This window comes from Panthera pardus, unplaced genomic scaffold, assembly GCF_024362965.1.
Source record: "Panthera pardus isolate Hobbes unplaced genomic scaffold, ASM2436296v1 HiC_scaffold_7, whole genome shotgun sequence".
Taxonomy (NCBI): Eukaryota; Metazoa; Chordata; class Mammalia; order Carnivora; family Felidae; genus Panthera; species Panthera pardus.
The window spans coordinates 7,888,021-7,911,394 of record NW_026527002.1 but is presented as its reverse complement, the minus strand read 5'-3'; the positions used below and the strand labels follow the sequence as shown (position 1 = coordinate 7,911,394).

Here is a 23,374-nt window from a genome sequence, read left to right as displayed (position 1 = left end):
CTGACTGAGCCACCCAGGCGCCCCTCTTTCAAGTTTTTTAAATTGTAGTCAAAACCACAACGTTTATTAGCCGTTTTTAAGTGTATGCTTTATCAGTGCCAAATATATTCACGTGTGTGGCCAATCTCCAGTCTCTGTACCCCCTGAAAACCTGCTGCCCATTCTTTCTTTTTTCTTTTTCATACATACCCGTCAGCTTTTTCTTCTGGTTCCTTCACGGGCCACGCGAGATTCTTGTTTTTCCCCCAGGTTTGTCGGGATACAAGCGACCAATAACATTGTAAAAGTTTAATGCGCAGCGTGAAGATGCGATACATGTGTATATTGCGAAATGATGGCCACGGTAAGGTTGGGTGCTCCCAGCACCTAATTGCCATTTTGTGTGCCCGTGGTGACAGTATTTAAGGCCTTTTCATTAGCAACTTTCTGATATATAATACGGTATTCTTAACTGTAGTCACTGTGCTGTACCTTAGATCCTCAGAACTTGCTCATCGTGTAACCAGAAGTTTGTACCCTTGACCAACATCTCCCTCTTCCTCCACGCCCTGGTAACGCCCCTATTCTGCTCTGCGTTTCCACGAATTCACCTCTTTTAGATTCCACATATGCGTGGAATCATACACCACTCAGAGCTTCTTCCTCCCCGCAGCCCCTGGCGACCACCATTCTGCCTTCTATGACTATGAGTTTGACCGCGGTAGAAAAGGGGAGTCATACAACGTTTGTCTTCTTGTGACTGGCTTGTTTCACTTAGCATAATCTCTTCAAGGTTCATCCATACTACAGCACGTGACAGAATTTCCTTCTGGTTTTTAAAGCTGAATAACACTCCGTTGTGTGTATGTACCACATGTCGTATCTTCATTTGTTCACCGATGCACGTTAGGGTTGCTTCCATTTCCTCTGCTGTTGTGAATAGTGCCGTGGTGGATATGGGTGTACAGATATGTCTTCGAGACCCTGCTTTGAATTCTCTTGGATATATACTCAGAAGTCAGATTGCTGGATCACAGGTAGAAAGAAAAAACTCCAGCTTCTCCCTCCCGGAGGGAAAAACCTAGTTCCTCCATACTGTGTCTTTCTTTCACTTGCACATCTCCTTTACTTTTACACAGAACATGACTTGCGACACTTCTGGTCACCAAATGTGTGGAGGGAGGCTTTGCTCCCACCAAGCAATTTTCTGACACCAGTTAGACATCCTGTCGCTTAACTCATTTCGGACACTGTCGACCTGGAAATAGTATAGATCCCACCGGTTAAGGAATCAGTCCCACAAGACTGCTCCCACCCCACTCCAGATGCGAATCACGAGTAGTGGGTCCCCAGGTAACCTGCAACTTCTGTTCGGTTTGGCTACAAATTGGAGGTTCCCAGGACCCCTCCCAGGTTCAATTATTTTGATGTATTGGTTCACAGAACCCAGGAATACACTTACTTACTTTACCGGTTTATTAAAGGATGTGATAAAGGATACAGATGACCAGCCAGATAAAGAGATACGTAGGGCAAGGAATGGGAGGGCCTCAACTGCAGGGCCCCTGTGGAGTTAGGGCGTGCCACCCTTCCTGGTGTGGATGTGTTCACCCGCCTGGAATGGAAGCTCCCTGAACTCTGTACTGTTGGGATTCTATGGAGGCTTCCTCACATAGGCGCGATCGATTGTTAACTCCGTTTCCAGCTGCTCTCCCCTCTCTGGGGCATGATGGAGTAGAGCTGAAAATTCCAAGCTTCTAATCATAGTTTGGTCTTTCTGGTGACCTGCCCTTATTCAGAAGACATCCAGGAATCCAGTAGAACAAAAGACACTTTTATCACCCAGGAAATTATAAGGATTTCAGGAGCACTGTGTGCTGACTGGAGTCAGAGACCAACTATTAGAACGAAAGATGTTCAGTGCCCTTACCGCTTAGGACATAGTAAGAGTTTTAGGAGCTCTGTGCCAGGAACCAGGGGTAGAGACCAATATATATTTTCTATTATCTTGCAGCGCAATCGTTCTTTTTTAATTTTGGTGGGGGGACGCTCATCCATACAGTTTTCTGTAGTTGGCCATGCCATTTTACATCCCTACCAATAGGGCACAAGGGTTCCAGGTTCTCTGCATCCTCACCAACACTTGTTACTTTCTGTTTTTTGTTTCGTTTGTGATAGCAGCCAACCTAATGGGTGTGAGGTAATATGTCATTATAGTTTTGATACGCATTTCCCTGACTAGTGGTGTTGAGCACCTTTTCATATGCCTTGGAGAAATGTGTGTTCAAGGTGTTGGCTCATTTTTAAAGTCATGTTATTTGGATTTTTTTTGTTGTGGAATTGTAGAAGTTCTTCATTCTGGATGTCCTCTTTACTATATATATGATGGGCAAATATTTTCCCTCATCCTGTAGGTTCCTTTTCACCCGGTTGATTGTTCCTTTTTATGTACAGAAGTTTTTGAGTTTGATGGAGCCCTGTTTGTCTATTTTTGCTTTTGTTGCCTGTGCTTTTGGTGTCATATTCAAGAAATGGTTGCCAAGTCCAGTGTTATGAAGCTTTCCGTCCTATATTTTCTCCTAGAAGGTTTATAGTTTTAAGTCTTATGTTTAGGTCTTTAATCCATTTCGAGATAATTTTTGCTTATGATGTAAGGCAAGGTTCAACTTTATTCCTTCTACTGTGGGTGTCTAGATTCCCCACCACTGTTTGTTGAAGAGACTGCCTTCCCCCCAATGTATGGTCTTCGCACCCTTGTCGAGGATCATTTGCCATACGTGCAAATGTTTATTTCTGTGTTGTCTGTTTTATTCCATTGGTCTATATGTTTGCCTTTATACCAGTACCACACTGTTTTGATTACTGTAGCTTTGTAGTATGTTCTGAAATGGGGAAGTATGAAGCCTACAACTTTGTTCTTCTTTTGGCTGCTTAGGGTCCTTTGAAATTGCAAATGAATGCTGCTGGGATTTTGATAGGGTTTGCCTTGAATCTGTAGATCACCTTGGATAATATGGACATCTTAACAATATTAAATCTTTTAATCCATGAACACAGGAGGTCTTTTTATGTATTTGTCTCTTTAATTTCTTTCAGCAGTGTTTTATAATTTTCAATGTATAAGACTTTCTCTTCCTCAGTTAAGTTTATTTCTAAGTATTTTACTCTTTTTGATGCGTTTATAAACAGGATTGGTTTTTTTTTTCAGATTGTTCATTGTTAGTGTATACAATTTTTGTGTTGTGTGTGGATTTTATATCCTGCAATTTTGCTGAATTTGTTTATTAGTTGTGTTTGTGAAGTCTTTAGGGTTTCCTATATATAAAATCATGTCATCTGTGAACAGAGGTAATTTTACTTTTCCTTCTATGCATAAGTCTGATTTCATCCTATAGAGCAGGACTTATTACTGCCTTTTACACATAAGAAAACTGGATAATTTAGTTAGTTTTGCTAGGGTGTGTTGTACTAACAACCAGCCAATCTCAGAGGCTAAGACAGGAAAGCTTACTTCTTGTTTATGTTATATTTCCCCTGAGATCCCTGTCCTCCTTCTCCTGGATTCAGGAGGATTCAGGTGGGATGTTGCCATGGTAAAAAGAAAATGTCAGGCACCGAGGTGGCTCAGTCGGTTAAGCATCTGACTCTTGATTTCAGCTCAAATCAAGGTCTGATGGTTTTGTGAGATTGAGGCCAGCCGCATGGCTCCATGCTGACAGAGTGGACCCTGCTCGGGATTCTCTCTCTCTCTCTACCCCTCCCCCCTCTCTCTCAATAAACAAACTTAAAAAAAAATGTCAGGAGTGAAAATTTTTAAAGCTTCTGTTTGTAGGTGGCTCACTTACTCCCACTGATATTTTATTTTATTTCTATTTTATTTATTTTTAAATGTTTATTTAGTTTTGAGAGCGAGAGAGTGAGCAGGGGAAGGGCAGAGAGAGAGGCAGACAGAGGATCTGAAGCAGGTTCTGCGATGACAGCAGAGAGCCTGATGCGGGGCCCACACTCACAAACCGCAAGATCATGACCCGAGCCAAAATCAAGAGTCAGACACTTAACCGACCGAGCCACCCAGCTGCCCACTGACGTTTTATTGGCCAGTGCTGTCACATGGCCACCGTGGACTTCACGGGGACAGGATCTGTATTCCTCCCATAGGAAGGTCCAAAAGAGAGAGGCCTGGTAGGCAGAGAGAGTGACTAACTATAATCTGCTCTACCATATTGGGACTCAGCCAGACCAGACACTTAGAAAAGAATGTACAGTTGAAACAACGATAATGTTACATTAGATGAGACCGTTCAAATCAAGCAGCTGACATGTAGGAAGTTTCACAAAGGTTAACAGTAAAGAAACATTATGCGCCCTTGTCTTTGCTTATGTGTCTCTGAACTTCATTCTTAGAAAACTTGCCTCTGGGGCGCCTGGGTGGCTCAGTCGGTTAAGTGTCCGACTTCAGCTCAGGTCATGATCTCACAGTTCGTGGGTTCGAGCCCCGCGTTGGGCTCTGTGCTGACAGCTTAGAGCCTGGAGCCTGCTTCGGATTCTGCGTCTCCTTCTCTCTCTGCCCCTCCCCTTTCTCTCAAAAATAAATAAACGTTAAAAAAAAATTAAACAATCAAAACACAGAAAACTTACCTTCAGTTACGCTGCTGGCTCATTAAATATACTCAGCACTTATCACCCTCCTTCATCCTGAAGACGAAGCTCCGTGACACTGGCTTTTAGAGTCCGCACATGCTGTCCGTGCGACATGACTCTTGTCTCATCCCGCGGCGATGCCTTACTGATGAGGCTCCGGGAGCCTGACGCCAGGGTGAGGCCTTACCCAGTGACATTGCTTCTGCCCACGTGCACTTTATCGTTAACACATTTCTGTGCTGCCCCCGACCTATGTGTTCTCCTGTAGGATATGTGAATTCTGTTTTGTTCTTTTACAACTTTTTCCTCCCTATGTCTTAAGATTTAAGTGGCTCAGAGCCAGTTAGGAACCCCTCTTACAAATACCATGTATTTTTAGGCACAAAGTAGAAGGTAACAGAAAAAGAGCAGAAAAAGCCTGGTGTGGAAGATTAGGGACCTGGGTTATGATCGTCACCCGTGTTACTCACCACCAGTCCTACCACTAGGCAGCAGCATCACTTTAGAGAAATACGTTCTTCCCCAGACCCCGATTTCCTTATTTGTAGAGCAGAGAAATTGAACTAAATGCTCTTCGGCATTTCTTTTAGGTCTCAAATTAAGTGAACCCTGTTCCCTTGTTTTCCTCAGTTAAGGAAAGTATATTCTGACAGTTAAACTCCAGTGCCTTGATTTTTCATATGAGAGCAGGATTTACTCACATTCGTGTCACTGGTAGGGTTAGGTATTTTATATAGTAAAACAGATAAATATAGTAAAAACTTACCAGTTTAAGTAAGGAAGAAAAGGCCTTTCTGAATCATCGAAATACCTCAGTTGTCCTCTCCAGTTGCTTTATGCGCTTTATTTTCAGTGCCTAAAGTAACAAGTAGTCTACCAAAGCATCGTAGAATTTCTTGGGGGAATTTACTTAAGTACATAGTTGCTGTATTCATATTTTGGATTGTAAGTTGTCATTATTGAACTAAAGTATACTGGAAATAAAGAACACTCAAAATTTTCCTTTTGTAATACATTGTCATGATTTTCCAGTCTTCATTGTTAATAATATAAGCATAAACTATAGGATAATCATCCCTGAATTATCACAAATTCAAAATTACTAGCAGCCAAATTAATGTAGAAATGAAACCTCATTTAAAAAATGGGTGATAGATTGTTCCGGCATTTGATTGCGGAGAACCATTTTGTAAGCACTATCTAAATCTAAATTAAAATATACTATGCTAATGCTGAAGGGGGCACTTGGGATATTTCCCGAAAGTTCTCTCAGTCTTAATCTCTCTATTGTTCTGTTTCTGTGTTTACAGTGTCTGTTTCTGTCTGTCTCTTTAACTCTCTCTCTCTAGTCTCATGCGCACATACGCACACACATAGAAATATGGGTTTATTTATATATACACGCATATATCGTATACATGTGTCATAAAGGTGTAAAGAAGACGGAGAGAAGTAGATAATGTGAGTGGTATTTGGGAGGTAAAATAAATGGATGTGCTGATGGATGGATTGGCTATTGTGAGTGAGAAGCAAGAATTGTTAAGGATGGCTTCTAGGTTTGGGCTTACTTGGCTAGGTTGATGGTAGCGTCTTTGCTGAAACAGGGAAGGAACTAAGGAAAGGACAAAGTATGAGGTGCCTTTAAAACACTCAAGACCATTCCTGTCTGAAGCTGAGCGGGCTGGAGGTAAATGTTTAGGAGTCATCAGCAAATGAAAGGTAATTAAATTGTGGAAAGGGGAAAGATTACTGAACCTTTGAAGAATAAGTCAGTGGCAGATTTGGGGATTATAGATCTGCAAGGAAGATTGAAAAGGAGCAGCCTGGAAGTTAGAAGAAAACCTAGGTTTTCCTCCAGTATGAGAATTCCAGAAGCAAGATCAGGGGAGATTGAGAGGTCAAGTGAGATTAAAAGAATGTCCCTGACTGGAGCACCGTGGTGGCTCCGTCAGCTAAGCATCCGACTCTTTTTGGGCTCCGGCCGTGATCTCACCTGAGTCGGGCTCCGCACTGACAGCGCGGAGCCTGCTTGGGATTCTCGCGCTCTCCCTCTCTCTCTCTGCCCCTTCCCCCCACTGGCACGCACACTCACACTCTCTCGAAATAAATAAATAAACTTAAAACAAAAATGTCATCGGGTTTGGTGACAGAAGAGTATCATTGGTGATTTTGCAAGCGTTGTGCTTTCTTAATGCATTGCCCCGATATTTCTCCACCCCAAAGCCTTCCTTGACGCTTCAGTTCATATTAAACAAAGTCTATACTTTCTCACTTGGTGTTTGACAGCCTCATGATTTAATTGAATTATAATTTTAGAGCCTTCTACCACCCAGCTTCAGAACACATACCTGAAAGTCCAGCCAAGCTCCCTAACCCACCTGTCCTTAGCCAGTTGTTTTCCTGTGGTCTTTTGCTTCCTGCTCTTGTCCCCACTGTCACTGAAATCTCACTGGTCCTTGGACACCCAGGCCAGACGGTACCTCGTTCATGTGTCCTTCCCCGTCACTGCCCACCAAATAAATGGGCTGTCGTCTGAACTTCTAGATACTTTCTTTTCACATCTCAGGTGGTAGATACAGCTTACAGGTGATCTTCATTGTTTTTTTTTTTTAATCTTTTTTTAAAAATGTTTTATTTTTGAGAAACAGAGAGAGACAGAGTGTGAGTGGGGCAGGTCAGACAGAGAGGGAGACACAGAATTCGAAGCAGGCTCCAGGATCTGAGCTGTCAGCACAGAACCCGAGGAGGGGCTTGAACCCACCAACTGTGAGCTCATGACCTGAGCCGAAGTCGGACACTTAACTGACTGAGCCACCCAGGCGCCCCCAAATGATCTAAGGTTTTTATTACTTTGTACTTGACCCACTACTAAGTTGCAAGCTTGAGATTAGAGACTTGTTTCACTAATGTTATAGCTTCCAAAGCATCTACTGTTTTCTAAATAAATGAATAAATTTTAAAGAACATACTTCACAAGAGACAACCTTTATCACTTACTTTTAGTCACTGCCAAGTACCTGAAGACATGGTTGAAATTTCATTTAACCCTTATAATAAGTGTATGAAACAGTTCTCCTTTTACAGATACGCAAACTTGTGGTTCAGAGAAGCATATTTTTAAAATACATCTTTGGGGGGACGCCTGGGTGGCTCTGTCAGTTAAGCGTCCAACTTCGGCTCAGGTCATGATCTCACGGTTCGTGGGTTCGAGGCCCACATCAGGCTCTGTGCTGACAGCTCAGAGCCTGGAGCCTGCTTCGGATTCTGTATCTCCCTCTCTCTCTGCCCCTCCCCCACTCGCGCTCTGTCTTCTTCTGTCTCAAAAATAAACAAACATTAAAAAAATTTTTTTAAATACATCTTTGGGCTAGAGCTTCTTAATTATATTTAAAGGAGATGAAGCCGAGACTCTTAACTCTAGAGAACAAACTGATGGTTACCAGAAGGGAGCCGGGTTGGGGGGGAACAGGTGAAACTGGTGATGGGGATTAAGGAGGGCGCTTGTGATGATGAACAGCAGCGTGTAATGTATGGAAGTGGTGAGTCACTATATTGTACACCTGAAACTAATATTCCACTGTATGTTAACTGGAATTAAAAAAAAACCCTTTTTTACAAAAATAAAAGGGATGAGGGTCCAAGATTTATAAAAAGAAGGCTTATTAAAAGCTTGCCATCTAAAATAATGTACGTGTGTACATGCATGCATGATGTGCACACAGATTTTTTTTAGATAGCCACAAAGTGATATAAAAGAAAAGATTATTGAAATTTGTCATGAATTTAATGGGAAGCAAATCGTTTTAGGAGACACCTTGTTATATCCTAATTGGCTTTTCCATTGCTGTGACTTAAAGTCCTCTTAAACTGCCTAGAAATTGAGGCAGTGAACTAAAAGTGTATCAGCTCATTCGTTGTTCTCACTTTTTCCTCTTGCGTTGCCTGATGTAATTGTGTGTATGTGATGAAAGAAACGTGCACACAAATTTATTCATGGGTAGGAAGGAGTAAAACTTCCTTCCCCATCTGCCCACTAGAAAAATGTCCTACGACTTTTGTCGTTCCTCTTAGTGTTTATTGTATGCAAAGCATTGCTGTGCTCAGTGTTGGAGAAAGACGAAGCTGTGTCTTAAGGAGCTTACAGGGTGGTGTAGAAAATAGCCGTGTAACATTAACTGTGCTTCCAGCCTGGCAAGTGTGAGAACCACACGACGGGTGTGCTGAGAAGGAAAGCATTAATTTTGGGGAGAGAGGGATGCTCAATTAGGGAGGGCTTTTTGCAAGTAGTAGTATATTAAAATCTTTACAAAATGAATGATCTATTTTGAGAACTAAAAGAATAATGGCTTTTCTTTTGTTTTCTTAATAGACAAAGAATGCTGTTCAAGCTTTGATTGATAAGCACCAAAGAATACCAGGAAACATTATGAGTGCTTTGTTAGAACGTTTTCATAAAAAACAAAAGATCAACTCGAAGACGATTTAATACGTTTATATTAGTATGTTTGTGTCTCTAGTACTGTCTTCTAAATTTTGTAGGTTCTATAATTAGTATTTTTTAAAAAGAATGTTAATAAGCATCTTTTGCTGAACTTGTTTGTTTAAAATTGTATCGATTTTGCTTTTGCAATCAGTTGTGTCAAAATTAAGCAGTAACTCATTACCTGCCTAATAATTCACAGAATGGTGTTTCTTTTTATAAATTCCTGATAATGTATGATAACTGTATAGATTTTAAAAACTAGGTTTATTAATAACAGCAATTTAGGCTAAACACACATTCCCAAATAACGCATCTAATTTCTGTATCTGTTGCATTGGGCTAATTTTGCAAGATGGCGGAATTCAGTACGGACACTTTAAACTGCAGAAGAAATACTCCTTTATCTGCCCTTCATTCCTTTCCCGACCTTGGGCAAATCACGTAATGTTCTTGTGCCTCAGCAATTCACTTTTTAAAAACATAATAATGCTATGTTGAGGAGCGTTGTTTTAAATTCTTTATATTTGCTGTGACTGAGAACTGTAGAACTGAAATTATAAATGAATTAAACAATACCAAGAATTTTTAGAAGCTTATGTATATATTTGGTCCATAGGATCTTTAAATAATTTCTTTAGGTGTGATGTCAAGTTGCCAAGCACAATGGAAGAGGTATACCGTTTTTCAAATTGAACAAAAAAGAAATCCGGAGAAGTAAAATTTCTAATAATTATTCTTTTTTAGTATTATTTTTTAACAAGAATCTGTAGACAGACGATAGAGGGTGTACCGTGCTGTAACGTGGCGTTTAATAGTGGCAGGTGGGAATCACGGTTGTGTTCCGCGTTCCATGTAAGGGGCTGAGTCTGTAAAACCAGAGCAAGAAAGCTCCACTCTTACTCGGTACCATGGCTTATTGAGTGTGATTTTGCAGTCAGTCACGTGGTGTATTATTGTTCCATAAGAGTATACTTGAATGATGAATTTATGTGAACACAAAGCTTTCTGAAAAATTAATGGCTTTCAATTTGTTGTCTCCTTGAAATCTGAATTTTAGAAGTATTTACACAGAAGAGTACCAGAAATCAAATGCAGTATCTCCCGCTCCCTTTTTTAGATACTAAATTACCTGGATTTTTGTATAGGTTTTTGTATAACAAGTATATATGTATGATATGTGTGATGTATATAAAAGTAAGCAACATAAAATAAAAGTAAAGCTGAAGTACAGTTCATTTTCTTGTGAAATTACATACGCGACATTTTCTTATTTTAAAGTAATTTTTTTGTTTTACTGTTCATACGTTTTTCACCCACAATCCTATGTTGACAATCATCTATGTCAGCCACAATGAGTAAACCTTACTTTCTAGTGTAAGAAATATATTTTAATTTCGGTTCCAATGAAAAGAGTCAGTTAATGATTATTTGCAGCTTTTTTTCCCTCTGGCAGTGAGCAGTGTTTGTTTGAAAATCGATAAGTATTTCCAGAATGAATGAATAAATGATTATAAAACAAATGAGAATAATGTTTCGGGGCCACCATTGGGTTTTAAAAATGGAGGAAAGAACGATATTCATTGCTAATGTAGCAAAAGCTATTATTGTTTATACTATTTAAGTTTTACTACTTCAAGCCATGTTCTCTACCCGGAATCTGTCCTGTCTTGCTCAGGACAAGATCTTTATCTTTGCTGTTTGAATTTAGATGCCATTTAGAAGAATGAGGGGATAGGAGTAAATACAGAAACACAAATAATAATGGAAAGGGGTTGTTGTTCACTCTTTGTGAAGGGAGTTTTTCATAAGCCTGATGAAAGCTAGGGACTCTCCAGAAGCAGGAACATGGCATACTTCTATGGGAGATTTTTCATATCCTAAAATTTTTAAAAAAACTTAAACTTAGAAACAATATCAAATACTATTGCAGAAAAGTTGCAATAGTAGCACATAGTACTCCCACATACTCTTCACCCAGATTGGCCAATTGTTACGTTACATTGGTTTTATTCTCTTCACCCACCCCTCCTCCTATCTCTCTCCCCCATCCCATGTATATATTGTATAGATATTATATATATTATATATCTATATAGGTAGATGTTTTCTTTCTTTCAATTTTTTCTTCTCGATTATAAGTCTGTCCATTTATAGCATCATAGAGCAATGACTGGAAATTTATCATTGATATCTAGTATTACCTGATCTGAAGACCGGATTCACATTTCACCAGTTGTCTCCATATTCTTTATATCAGTTTCTCTTCTGGATGCATGGTTCATAGCAGGATCACGTATTGCATTTAGTTTTACTATCTCTTGAGTCGCCTTTAGTCTGGAATGATTCCCCGGCCCTCCTTGGTCTCTGACGATACTGACATTTTTGGAGAAGACAGACCGTTTGCTTTGTAGATACCCTTTACTCTGTTTTTCTCTGATATTTTTGTCATGATTTGAATCAGGCTATGCATTATTCCAGAAATACTACATAAATGATGCTGTGCTTTTTCAAGTGTTTCACATCACGAGGCACATAATGTCAGTTTGGTTCATTAGCGATGGTAGTAACTTTGATCACTTGGTTAAAATGGCACCCGCCAGGTTTCTTCCCTGTAAAATTTTCCTTTGTATCGAGTTTATGGAGAGATACTTTGAGACCATGTAAATAGATGTGTCTCATCAAACTTTCACCCACCGATTTTGGCATTCTTGAATTGACTCTTTCCTGAAATAAGTACTACTGTGAGGTTTTCAAAAGTGTGATCTTCTAACTATTATTCTACATTTGTTAGTTGGCATTTCACTCATAATAGAATTTTCCAGTTTCTGCTCTCCCCACAGACTTGATATTATCACTGTGGACTCTGAGATTCGTATTCTGTTTAAAGGATTCTACATATACTTCTAAGTGATTTAAATATGAGACCCTCTGAAGTTTATAGCATTAGGAACCTTTGAAATAATAGATGTTTACAAGGGTAAGAGATATGTTTTTGTATTTGTATATGATTACTGTTTTTAAAATATATTTTTGTTACCTTTTTTGGAAAAATGTATGTAACAAAATTTGTCATTTTAGCCCATTTTAAGTGTACAATTCATTCACCTTAAACAGATTTACAATATTGTGGAACCATCACTACCGTTCCATTTCCGGAACGATTTCATCATCCCACACGGAAACCCTGTATCCATTAAATAATAACTCTCCATTCCCTGCTTTGCTCAGCCCTTGGTAACATCTGTTCTTTCTGTCTCTCTGAATTTGCCTAATCTAGGTAGCTTATATACGTGGAATCACAATATTTACCCGTTTGTGTCTGGCTTATTTCACTTAGCAAAATCAGTTGAGGTCTTTTCTGCCACCAGATGACGTAGTTCCAATGCCAGTTCTTTCGTCTCTGGCATCAGCTGGATTTCCTACAACTCCATTCAATTCTGACACTATTGGAGTTAACATAGACCCTCCAGGGTAAGGGCTCGGTCTCCTAAGACTGGCCCCACTTCAGATGCCAGCAGCAAATAGGGCCTCCAGGCTACCCCCACTTCTGCCTGGCCTACTACAAATTTGGAGGTTTCCATGACCTCCTCCCCTTCCATTCCCCCTCCCCAGGTTGGGTTAATTAGTAGAACCACTCATAGAACTTAGGAAAATGCCATACTTATTATTTTATTATAAAGGATACAATTCAGGAACCACCGAATGGGAGATGGCAAGGTATGGGAGTGGCGGGAGGGGGGGCGGGGTTGTCAGAGCCTCCATGTTCTCCCTGGGTGCTCCCCTTTATAGCATATGATCTGTTCACCAGCCTGGAAGCTCCCCCAAGCCTCATCATGGCATCATTCATTGACTTGTTGGCCACTGGTTGGCCTCTCACCTCCCTAGAGGTTGGGGACGGGACTGAAAGTTCTAAGCCTCTAATCATACAGTTTTTCTGGTAACTAGCCTCATCCTGAAGCTATCTAGCCTTCCCTCATCATACCCAACTAGGAGTCAGCATAAAACAGTTACTCTATCACTCAGAAAATTACCAGGATTTTAGGAACTCAGTGCCACGAGGTAGGAACAAAGACCAAATTGTGTATGTGTGCAAAATCTATTTATCTATCTATCTATCTATCAGATGTGTAAATATATATATATATATATATATATATATATATATATATATAATAGATGTGTAAATATATATTTACACATATATATTACTACACCACAGTGTTTTCAAGGTTCATATAGATGTATCAAGATTTCATTCCTTTTTATGGCTCAAAAATATTCCATTGTATGTATATAGCACATTTTGTTTATGCAAAGTGTTGTTTCTACGCTTTGGCTACTGTGAACAGTGTTGCTATGAACATTGCTGTACAAGTAAGTTTCTGTTTGGTTCCCTGCTTTCAGTTCTTTTTTATATATACCTAGGAGTGGAGTTGCTGGATCATATTGTAATTCTATGTTTCACTTTTTGAGGAGCCACCAAACTGATTACCACAGAGGCTACCATTTTAAATTCCCAATAGCAATGCACCAGGATGCCTTTTTCTCCATATTCTCGCCAACACTTGTTGTTTTCAGTTTTTTCACTTATTTTCAGTAAGTGGTATCTTACTGTGGTTTTGATTTGCATTTCCCTAATGACATGATTTTGAACATTTGTTCATGTGCTTATTGGCCATTTGTGTTTCTTTGGAGAAATGTCTATTCAAGTCCTGTTGTTTTTAGAGTTCTTTATATTCTGGATGTTAATCCCTTATCAGTTACATGATTTGCAAATATTTGATCCCATTCTCTGTGTTGTGTCTTTACTCTCTTGATACTATCCTTTGTTGAACAAAAGTTTTTAATTTTGTTGAGATCTAATTTATTTTTTCTTCTGTTGCTTGTGCTTTTGGTGTCGTGTCCAAGAAGTCACTGCCAAATCCAATATGAAGCTTTCCCCCTATTTTTTCTTGTAAGAGTTTTATAATTTTAGTTTTTAAGTTTAGATCTTTGATCCATTTTAAATTAGTTTTTGTGTCCGGTATAAACGTTATACTTTTGCATGTGGAAGTCCGGTTTCCCTGAACCGTTGGTTGAAAAGACTGTCCTTTCCATTGTGTGGTCTTGGCACCCTTCTCAAAAATCAAATGGTCATATATGCAAGCATTTATTTCCGGACTCTCTGTTCTGTGCCATTGTTCTGTATGTCTGTCCATTTGCCATACCACTGTTTTGGTTACTGCAACTTTGTGGTAAGTTTTGAAATCTACAAGTATGAGCTCTCTTAGTTCTTCTTTTTAAAGATTGTTTTCATTATTTGGAGTCCCTTGAGATTCCATATGAACTTTAGGATGGCTTTTCCTATTTATGAACAAAAACTTGGGATTTTGGTAAAGATTGTATTCAATCTGTAGATTGCTTTGGATAGTATTGTCATCTTCACAGTATTAGAACAGGAGATATTTTCCATTTATTTATATGATCTTAGATTTCTCTGAGCAATGTTTTATAATTTTGCATTTTGTTCTGTTTTAAACAGTTGCTTTCATAATTTACTTTTCAATTACTCATTGTTAATGTATAGAAATACAAGTGACTTGTGTGTTAATTTTGTTTCATCTTTGCTGAATTCATATATATTTTTTAAATGTTTTGTTTATTTTTGAGAGAGAGCACAAGCAGGGGAGAGACAGAGAGAGGGGAACAGAGGATCCAAAAGAGGCTCTGTGCTGACAGCAGCGAGCCTGATGCAGGGCTCAGACTCACAAACGGTGAGATCACGACCTGAGCCAAAGTCCAGTGCTCAGCCGAGCCACCTAGGCACCCCGTGCTGAATTCATATATTATCTCTAACAGGGGTTTTTTTTGGTGGAATCTTAGAGTTTCCTGTATATAAATTCATGTCATCTGCAAACAGATGATTTTACATCGTCCTTCCCAATTTGACTTTCATTTATTTCTTTTTCTTGCCTAATTGCTCTGGTTAGAACTTTTGACAATATGCTGACTAGATGTGGTGAAAGTATGCATTTTTGTCTTTATATGATTATTTTTCTTGTTCAAAGATGAAAGAATAGATGTGGATCTTCGTATCTCTTCCATGTTGTGTGTTGACTTCTAAACATCGGGCTGGTTTGTGGTATGAGGGTTATTTTGAATTCTAGGTGGCTTTATGGTATTGTTTTAGATCATAATTCAACATCTATGAAACATTTTTTTTTTTCTGTCTTGGTCATCCCATTTAATTTCCACCACTTGTCCTGTTTTTACCTCTTCTTTAATATGTGCCATCATCCAGCAATATTGAAAGCCAAGTACATCATGATTCACTCAAAATCTTGAAACCCTACATTCAACATTATTTCCCTATTTCAGACTGTTATTTTATAGGTCAAAGAACGCATTCATCAACTGGTAGGCAAAATCAAATTCCCAGCAGGAACTCTCACTTTTAAAGGTAGGCTGGGGGCACCTGGGTGGCTCAGTCAGTTAAGCGTCCAACTCTTGATGTCAGTTCAGGTCATGATCTCAAGGTTGTGGGATCAAGCTCCACATTGGGCTCCGCGCTGGGCGGAGCAAATATGTTTACAGCTCAGCCATACAGTGTACCATGTTGAAATGCAACATCTGGGGTTGATACCATGGTCCCAATATGACCAGAAGTGAGTACGATAAGACTATTTCTTCTTTTAACCTCGTCACTCTCAACAATGAGTTCCAGATTCACCATCTGATCCTTTTGGCTCATACTGAATTTATGATCAATACAAAATCACAGCTTTTTTTTTTCACAAGAACTGTTTTAAAGCCACAGATTGTGCGCAAAAGGAGGGTGAGATGAAAATGTCCTTCTCTGAACGAGACATTGTTGACCGTCTACCCAGGATCCATTATTTCCTTCCTTTCTTCTTCCGAAAAGAATCCTGACTTTGTTCAGGTATCCTTCCCTCCTCCAGGAAGTTTGTGTATCTCAGGGGATGCTGTCTCCACTTGCAATTCCAAGGATGGCCCAGTTTGTCTAAGAATAATCTCATGTCCTTGATCTGTTAATAATTTTGACCTGGGAGATGGAAGTAGGAGTGAGCCCAGGGCCTTTGGGGAAATTCTTTTTCGTTTTTCTGGGTGAGCTCCCGGAAGTGACCTTTTCTCTCTTTGTTTGGATTTATTGCACATGGATGTGAGTCCTGGATCTGCTGTGAGCTTGTGACTTTCAGCCTGTGAAGAAGCCAACTTCACTGGAGGCCAAGTAGAAAGATTTGCCATTAGATTAAGTCAACCCCAAAGCCATTCTACCTCTGAACTTCTACTTACGTGAACCAATTACTTTCTCTCGTGTGTAAATCTGCTTAAATTGAATTTTTTATTACTCGCAACTTACATATCCTGACGGATATGGGGATCAAATGATATAGCGTGTGATTTGTTATAGGCTAGCTTCTTCTCTAACAATGGGGAGTAGCATGGTGTGATGGTCACATGTAAGGGCTGTGTGTTTCAAGTTCCTCAGTACCTTGGGCCTTCCTCCTCCCAGTTAGATGACCTTGCAGAGAATTATTTACCCTCCCAAACCAAAGTTCACCTCTGTGAAAAGCAAGAGTAATACAAGCTCCTGTCTCACAGGTTCGCTGAGAGGATTAGTGGAAATCATTTCTGTAAGGCGTTTAGTACTTTGTGGCATCTAGTTGCACGATTATAAAGCACAAAGTGTAAGTAAGGCCTGGCTCATGATAGCTGCTTGGTACTCAGTAAATATCTGCCATTATTATTTACTTTCCTGGTATGTATGTGTGTATATGTACCGTTTAACTGTTGGACCTTTGTTAAATGCTTCATATGTATGCCTGTTAAATATTATATTCTCTATTTTACCCTATCATTCCAAGTTGTAATGATCTCTCTGACTCTATCGGCAACATACTGACATCTCTCGCTTTCTTTCGTTAGGCCTTTTAATTCTCCCCCTAAGTGTTGTCTAAATACGGGGAAAACAGTATCTCAGAGAAGTGAACTAACTTGCCAGCAGACTGCTGATCTGTCTACCGAAGGCCTTGACTTTTCCTCAGCTACCGTTGCCGCCTCCGGCCTCAGCCCTGCCCGTGGTCCAGGAGGGCTAGAGGCGATCTTGCTCCGGGCTGTGGAGACCCAGCATCAGGCCGAGGCTCGTGGGTCCTGTGATGCATCGCCATCCTCCTACAGGACAGACGTGCTTTTCCTCCGGCTGCTAAAGACAGAGCTGGGTGTCTCCCTTGGCATTGCCCTCTGCTGAAAGGGCTGCAGCGTCACCCGAGGGCACACCCCTCCCCAACGGTAGCTCACCGCCAGTGACGAATCCAGTGGGGGGAGTAACATAGGCCTCGTCCCTGTCTCAATTCAGCCTGTCTCTAAAGGGCCGCCCCAGCTCCAGACCTCCCCCGTGGAGTTGGCCCTCACGGTCCAGAGACCGTAGCCCTCTGCGTGCTAACATCCATCTCAGAAACCAACTGCCCAGCTTCTCTGGCTCTGTGCATATACTCTAGTTCCAGCTCTGACCAGGTTCCTCAGACCCTAGTTCTGATCATGGACATCTCAACCCTGATATATATATGTATTTTTATGTGTGTGTCAGTTCTTATCTTCCACCCCTGGCACCTGTGGGTCTTATGCCCACCCATCCGCTGGAGCCCTGAATGTTGCCTCCCTCTATAGGTTCCTGGATTTAATATGTGGCTCTCCCAGATCTCTTGTTACATTAACTTTCTGCAAAAAAGAATCAAAATCAAGGTTGTATGACTTGTTTTTAGCAAGTCAACACTGGTGTTAGCCGTTTATCTCTTTTTTTTTTCTAAGTGCTTACGAGCCACCTGCTTCATCAACAGAGCTAGAATTATCTTAAGCAGGGTGTCTGTGAGTTAAAACGATGCACGTCGCTTTCAGTATCGGCATTTTCTTTCTTTATGGGGCCGGTGTTCTCAGAATCCACCTCTGCCCCTTCTTGAAAATTAAGACATTCGTTCAAGGTCCCCCGGAAAATTTTGGTCTCTGTACTGCTGTCTAAAATTCCTTGGCTGTTCGTAATTATAAATTCTAATTCATCTGGCCCTGGAGATTTGAAAAATCAAAAGCAATTAGAAATTACCATGTTTTGACCAACGTATTTTAAGCATCAATTCTTTTAAAGAAAGCTTATTTATACTTCTCTAGTTTTAAGGTATTTTTTTTTTTAGTTTTAATTTTTTTTTTTTTAATTTGTGAGAGAGAGAGAGAGCACGAGCAGGGAAGGGGCAGAGAGAGAGAGAGGGAGACGAAGAATCTGATGCAGGCTCCAGGCTCTGAGCTGTCAGCATGGAGCCTGATGTGGGGCTCGATCTCACAAGCCACAAGATCATGACCTGAGCCCAAGTCGGCATGCAAGCAGCTGAGCCACCCAGGCACCCCTAAGGTATTTTCTGATGAAGAAAACCAAATCTAAGTTAAAAGTGAGTGGTTTTGCTGTGCTATTAAATGTTTTTATTACCTAACATTCTGTTAGGAAACAGTTTAATACTCACTTCCTGGTTACCTGCCATTTACTAAACCCTTTACAGACATGACTTCATTCTACAATTCCTATGAGGTAGAAATCATGATCCCTTATTACAAAATATATGAAATGGTCCCGTTTCTACCGAGAAATAGAAACGTAGGCCCCCAGAGATGAAGAAACTTGCCCGTGGTCATGTCACGGTTGGGAACAGAGGGGAGAATCCCGCCCCGCTCTCCCTGTCTGTCTCAGAGCCTGCCCCTTTCCTCTTCCACATACTGCTCCTCACTGGGCCCCAGCCCCACACATGGGTCTGTCCTTCTCTTCGTGCTATTTAAAAGGCTCTCTCATTGTCTGTGATGGTTAATTGTGTGTGTGTCAACTTGACTGGGCCTCAAGTTGCCCAGATATTTGGCAACGTTATTCTGGGTGTGTCTGGACGAGATTCATGTTGGAAATGGTAGATCGAGTAGAGCAGATGGCCTTCCCTAATGTGAGTGGGTCTTACCCAATTTGTTGGAGGCCTGAATAGGAAGAATGAAAGGTGAGGGAAGCAAGAATTAGCTCTGTCTGCCTGTTTTTGTGCTGGGCCGAAGGTCTTCTGCAATAGGACTGAAACTTAACACCACACACTGGCTTTCCTGGTTCTCCAGCTGGCAGATGGCAGATCATGGGGTCTCCCACCCTCCATAATCGTCAGAACCAATTTCTAATAATAAATCTCCTTTTGTACACCTACATCTCCTGTTGGTTCTGTCTCTCTGGAGAACCCTAATATATTATTCTCATTTGCTGCTTCTGCCTGTAATGCCAGTCTAGAGTTTCGGGTCCTGCCATTTTGGAACTTGTACTCGGACATTTGCCATTTCTTCCACCTTTCATAAATATCTATTAAAACTTGAGATTTGATGTGTGCGTTCTATTTCTTTTTCTTTATTTTTATTTTTAACATTTATTTATTTTTGAGAGAGAAAGAGAGCATGAGCAGGGGTAGGGGCAGAGAGAGAGAGGGAGACACAGAATCCGAAGCGGGCTCCAGGCTCGAAGCTCTCAGCATGGAGCCCGATGCGGGGCTCGAACTCATGAACTGTGAGGTCATGACCTGAGCTGAAGTCGGACGCCCAACCCACTGCTGGGTGCCCCTTGTGCCTTCTATTTCTTCATGCATCGCATTGATATTGTGAGGACTTACATTTTTGGTCCCTGCTACTTCTGAAGTCATCTTCCTTTTTTAGAATCTCCAGATACAGAAATGTGGCTATTTTTATACGAAGTCAAGAGTGTCTGTGTTCAGAATTCCTTTGCTTAGCTTTTAAGGCATCATGGCCTTTTACCTTTCTAACCAGTTCTGTTGTCACAACTGAGTTAGGACAAGTTTTCATATTCTTCTCTCTACTGAATGTGGGACGTGCTTAACTTCAAGGCAAGTCAAGATTTATGAACTGCGTTTTGTTTGTTTCTTCTTGGTCAAATGAGATCCTCTGCAAAGGAGATCAAAAAACTTTTGAGATCCTCAAAGTTTTCATATTTTGCTGATTCGTGTCCATTTTGGAAGGGAGGTTTTTTGTTGTTGTTCTCTTCCTTTCCTTGCAGCTGCCTGCTCTATAAAATCTCCTCCTTTATTCTCTATTACTTTTGAGCCCTTTGTTTTTTTTTTAATACTGCAAAGTATAACTTTTTGTTTAAAAAAAAAAGCTGTAAATGCACAGGAGAAGTATAAAGTCAGGAGCAAATTTTTGACACCACATTTCCTTCAACTTGTCAAAATGACGTGTTTGTGCTCTCCTTCGTATTTAGCTCTTTTAGCGTGAGGGGCAGGAACCATTTCTTTTAAGAAATGTATCCGCTATTAGCATATCTCACACAGACCCTTCAAATAAAGATGGTTGATTGATGGTATTAGGTGAAAATGAAAGGTACCCTCTTCCTCAATGATCTGTCTGAGGTAAAACAAGGCCCACCTTGATGAGTGTTTGAGTGACGTTCCTGGTTACCTCGTGCCCTAGTGCCCAGTTCCAGAATGATGATTTGTCACACTATTTTTAGTTCTTGTTTTTGTTTTAATTATTTAAAAATGTATCTGCAGTTCACTCTTTCTGATGTATACAGTTCTGTGGGCTTTGAAGGCATCAGTATGTACCGACTGTGAAAATCGAGATGTAGAACTATTGCGTCATCCACCCCCGAATTGCCCCGTGTGTCTTTCTGGAGTCACCCTTCTCCAACTTGCCATCCCTGAAGATTTGCCTTTTCCAGAAAGTCATATCAGTGGAATCATACACAATACATAGCATTTGGGGTTTGTCTTCGTTCACTTACCATAATAAGTGGATTCACCCATGGCATTACATGTGTTGCCAGTTGGTTCCTTTTTCTTGCTGAGCATTATTCCATTGTATGGACGTACCATAATGTGTTTCACCATTCCTGAGCAAAGGGACATTGGGGTTTTTTCAGCTTCTGGCTATTGCAGATAAAGCTGCTATAAATATTTTTGTGCAAGTCTTACATGAACATAGGTTTTCATTTTCCTTGGATAAATACCTAGGAAGGGGATTGCTGCATGTCTTGGTTTCCTGGGATTTCTGTAACAGATAACCACAAACATGGTGGCTTAAAACAACAGAAATTGATTCTCTCACAGTTCTAAAGGCCAGAAGTCCAAAGTCAAGGTGTCAGCAAAGCCACACAAGGGAAGAGTCGGTTCCTTGCCTCTTCTGGTTTTTGATGGTTGCCGGCTTCCTTGGCTTGTGGCCACATGGCTCCAATCTCCATCGCTATCTTCAAGATGCACGTCTTCTTTGCATGATTGTCTTCCAGAGTGTTGGCCTTTAACTCCAGGTGACGAGAAACACATTTAGTCTGCAGACAGCTCTCCTCTGAGGCTTATTGATGGAGTTGAAGATGTATGGGGAATCTAGGTGTCATACCAGGCACATTTTTTTTTTCTTTTTATGAGTGTTTCTTGAGTCTTGCTACTTCCTTCTGGGCTCTCTCTCTCTCTCTCTCTCTCTCTCTCTCCCTCTCTCTCTCTCTCCCTCTCTTTGTTCTGAACCACTCAGGGTTCTTGCTTGCAAACAACAGAAACCAATTCTGGTTAACTTAAGCAAAAGAACACTTTTAGTAAGGATATCCGATACTTTGCGTGATCAGTGGAACATCTCCATTTCTGGCCTTCAAAAACACGCAGTCACCGATGGAACCTACTTATGACGCTTTTGCACCTGGGATCCTGCTCTGTGTCCCAGGCGTCTTGTCTCTGCCACTCATGTCAGGAATAACCTCTGCCTCATCACTTTTACGTTCCCTCTCAAGATTCAAAATCCTAGGTGGAAGCATCTAATTGGCTAAGTCAGGACCCAACGACCATGCCTTAGCCATGAAGGAGTTGGGAAGAAATTACAACTCTCTCTTCACGTTAGCCGCCCTCCTGGGAGCATTCTATGCCCAACAAATTTGGTTTTCTTCAAAATGAGAAATGTGTTTAGCTTCTAGGTAGCCAAAACAAAACGAAAATCACAAACGTTTGCTGCAGATACCACACAGTTCCCTTTAGTAATTTTTTTTTTAGGTTCTCTGGGGATGACTATATTTCTCCTACTTCTAGTCCCACAGAGGATGAGTGTGTCTTATTTTTAACCTCTACTGCTCTTGTTTTGGAGCCCAGGAGGACGCATAAAGCTTGACCTCCCAGCATTATCTTGACCAAATTTTCTCACACTGCCCAGGTATGTTAGCTAATGCCTATCGCTCGGTGAGCCCTTGTTCCTTTTGTTTACTGTATCAGAAATGTCATAACCAAAATTACTTCATAATTTTTAAACACACACACACACACACACACACTGGGCCAGTGGCAAAGATATCTTTTAAGCATACCCAGTTTGGATGTGACTCTGTAACAGGTTTGAAACTGTGCCCTCCCTCGTAGACCCACTCGACCACCTCTTTCTTGCCTCTTTGGCTGGCCCACTGCCTGAACCCTGTTGCTCTCCCACTTTTGGGCCTCGTTAAAACTTTACACAGAAGAGTATGGTATCTGCGTTTCTGAGCGGCCTCCAGTGGGCTGGGTGATGCTACCTGGGCACGTGGGAGAGGTATCTGCCCTTGAAGTGAATACCAGCAAGGTGGGGGGGGGTGGGCGGCAAGTGATGAGTGGAAGTTGGACATGATCATTCTCCTCCTTTCTCTCTGCCGTGAACTACTCTGAGATACAGTTCCTCTTAACAACTCTTCTGGAAAATCCTATGTGGTGAATGAATATACTGCAGAGCAACCTGCTGGGTTTTTGTTGTCACTGAGTGAAAACCAGCTCGAGCGGCAATGCTAACATATCCCAATACTCTGTGTCACAATTCTTGCTTCTTGCACCTCGTTTTACTTTACCATCACTGTCCTGGCCTTGCTAACCATTAGCATCTTAATCCTTGCCTCTGGCTCTGCCTTCTAGAGGATCTGGGCTAAAGACATGGGGTTTAAGACAACAGCTCTCAGTGGACTTACCCTGTCCACAGCTACCGAACGTGACTGATGTAAGGCTCATTTCCATATCCATCCCATTCCGAAAATCCAGGGAAGAAGGAGAGTTTTTCTCTTACTCCTAACAGAGATTCTAAATGATTCCAATCTTCCAGAGCATAATAGTTTTGATGCCGTAAATTTATGTTTTTACGTTCATTTATTTCTTTTGAGAGAAACAGTGAGCAGGAACAGGTGAGGGGCAGAAAGAGAGAGAGAGAGGAGAGAGAACCCTAAGCAGGCTCTGCACTGTCTGTGCAGAGCCCGACGTG

The 23,374-nt window shown here is 40.9% G+C and overlaps 1 protein-coding gene across 7 annotated transcripts in view; it reads left to right on the top strand.

The window, feature by feature from the left end:
* Positions 1–23,374, top strand: part of TMEM68 (transmembrane protein 68) — a 60,252-nt gene that overhangs the window by 32,600 nt on the left and 4,278 nt on the right. For 4 of the 7 annotated variants that reach the window (XM_019421322.2, XM_019421319.2, XM_019421316.2 and 1 more), the window contains one exon: positions 8,990–10,333. The exons of 2 other annotated variants lie outside the window; for them this stretch is intronic. In XM_019421322.2, coding sequence (XP_019276867.1) covers positions 8,990–9,106 — 117 coding nt within the window. In that variant the 3' untranslated portion in view covers positions 9,107–10,333. Of the gene's footprint in view, positions 1–8,989; positions 10,334–23,374 lie in introns of those variants that run through there. One more of the 7 variants, XR_002072981.2, reaches the window with a different exon arrangement.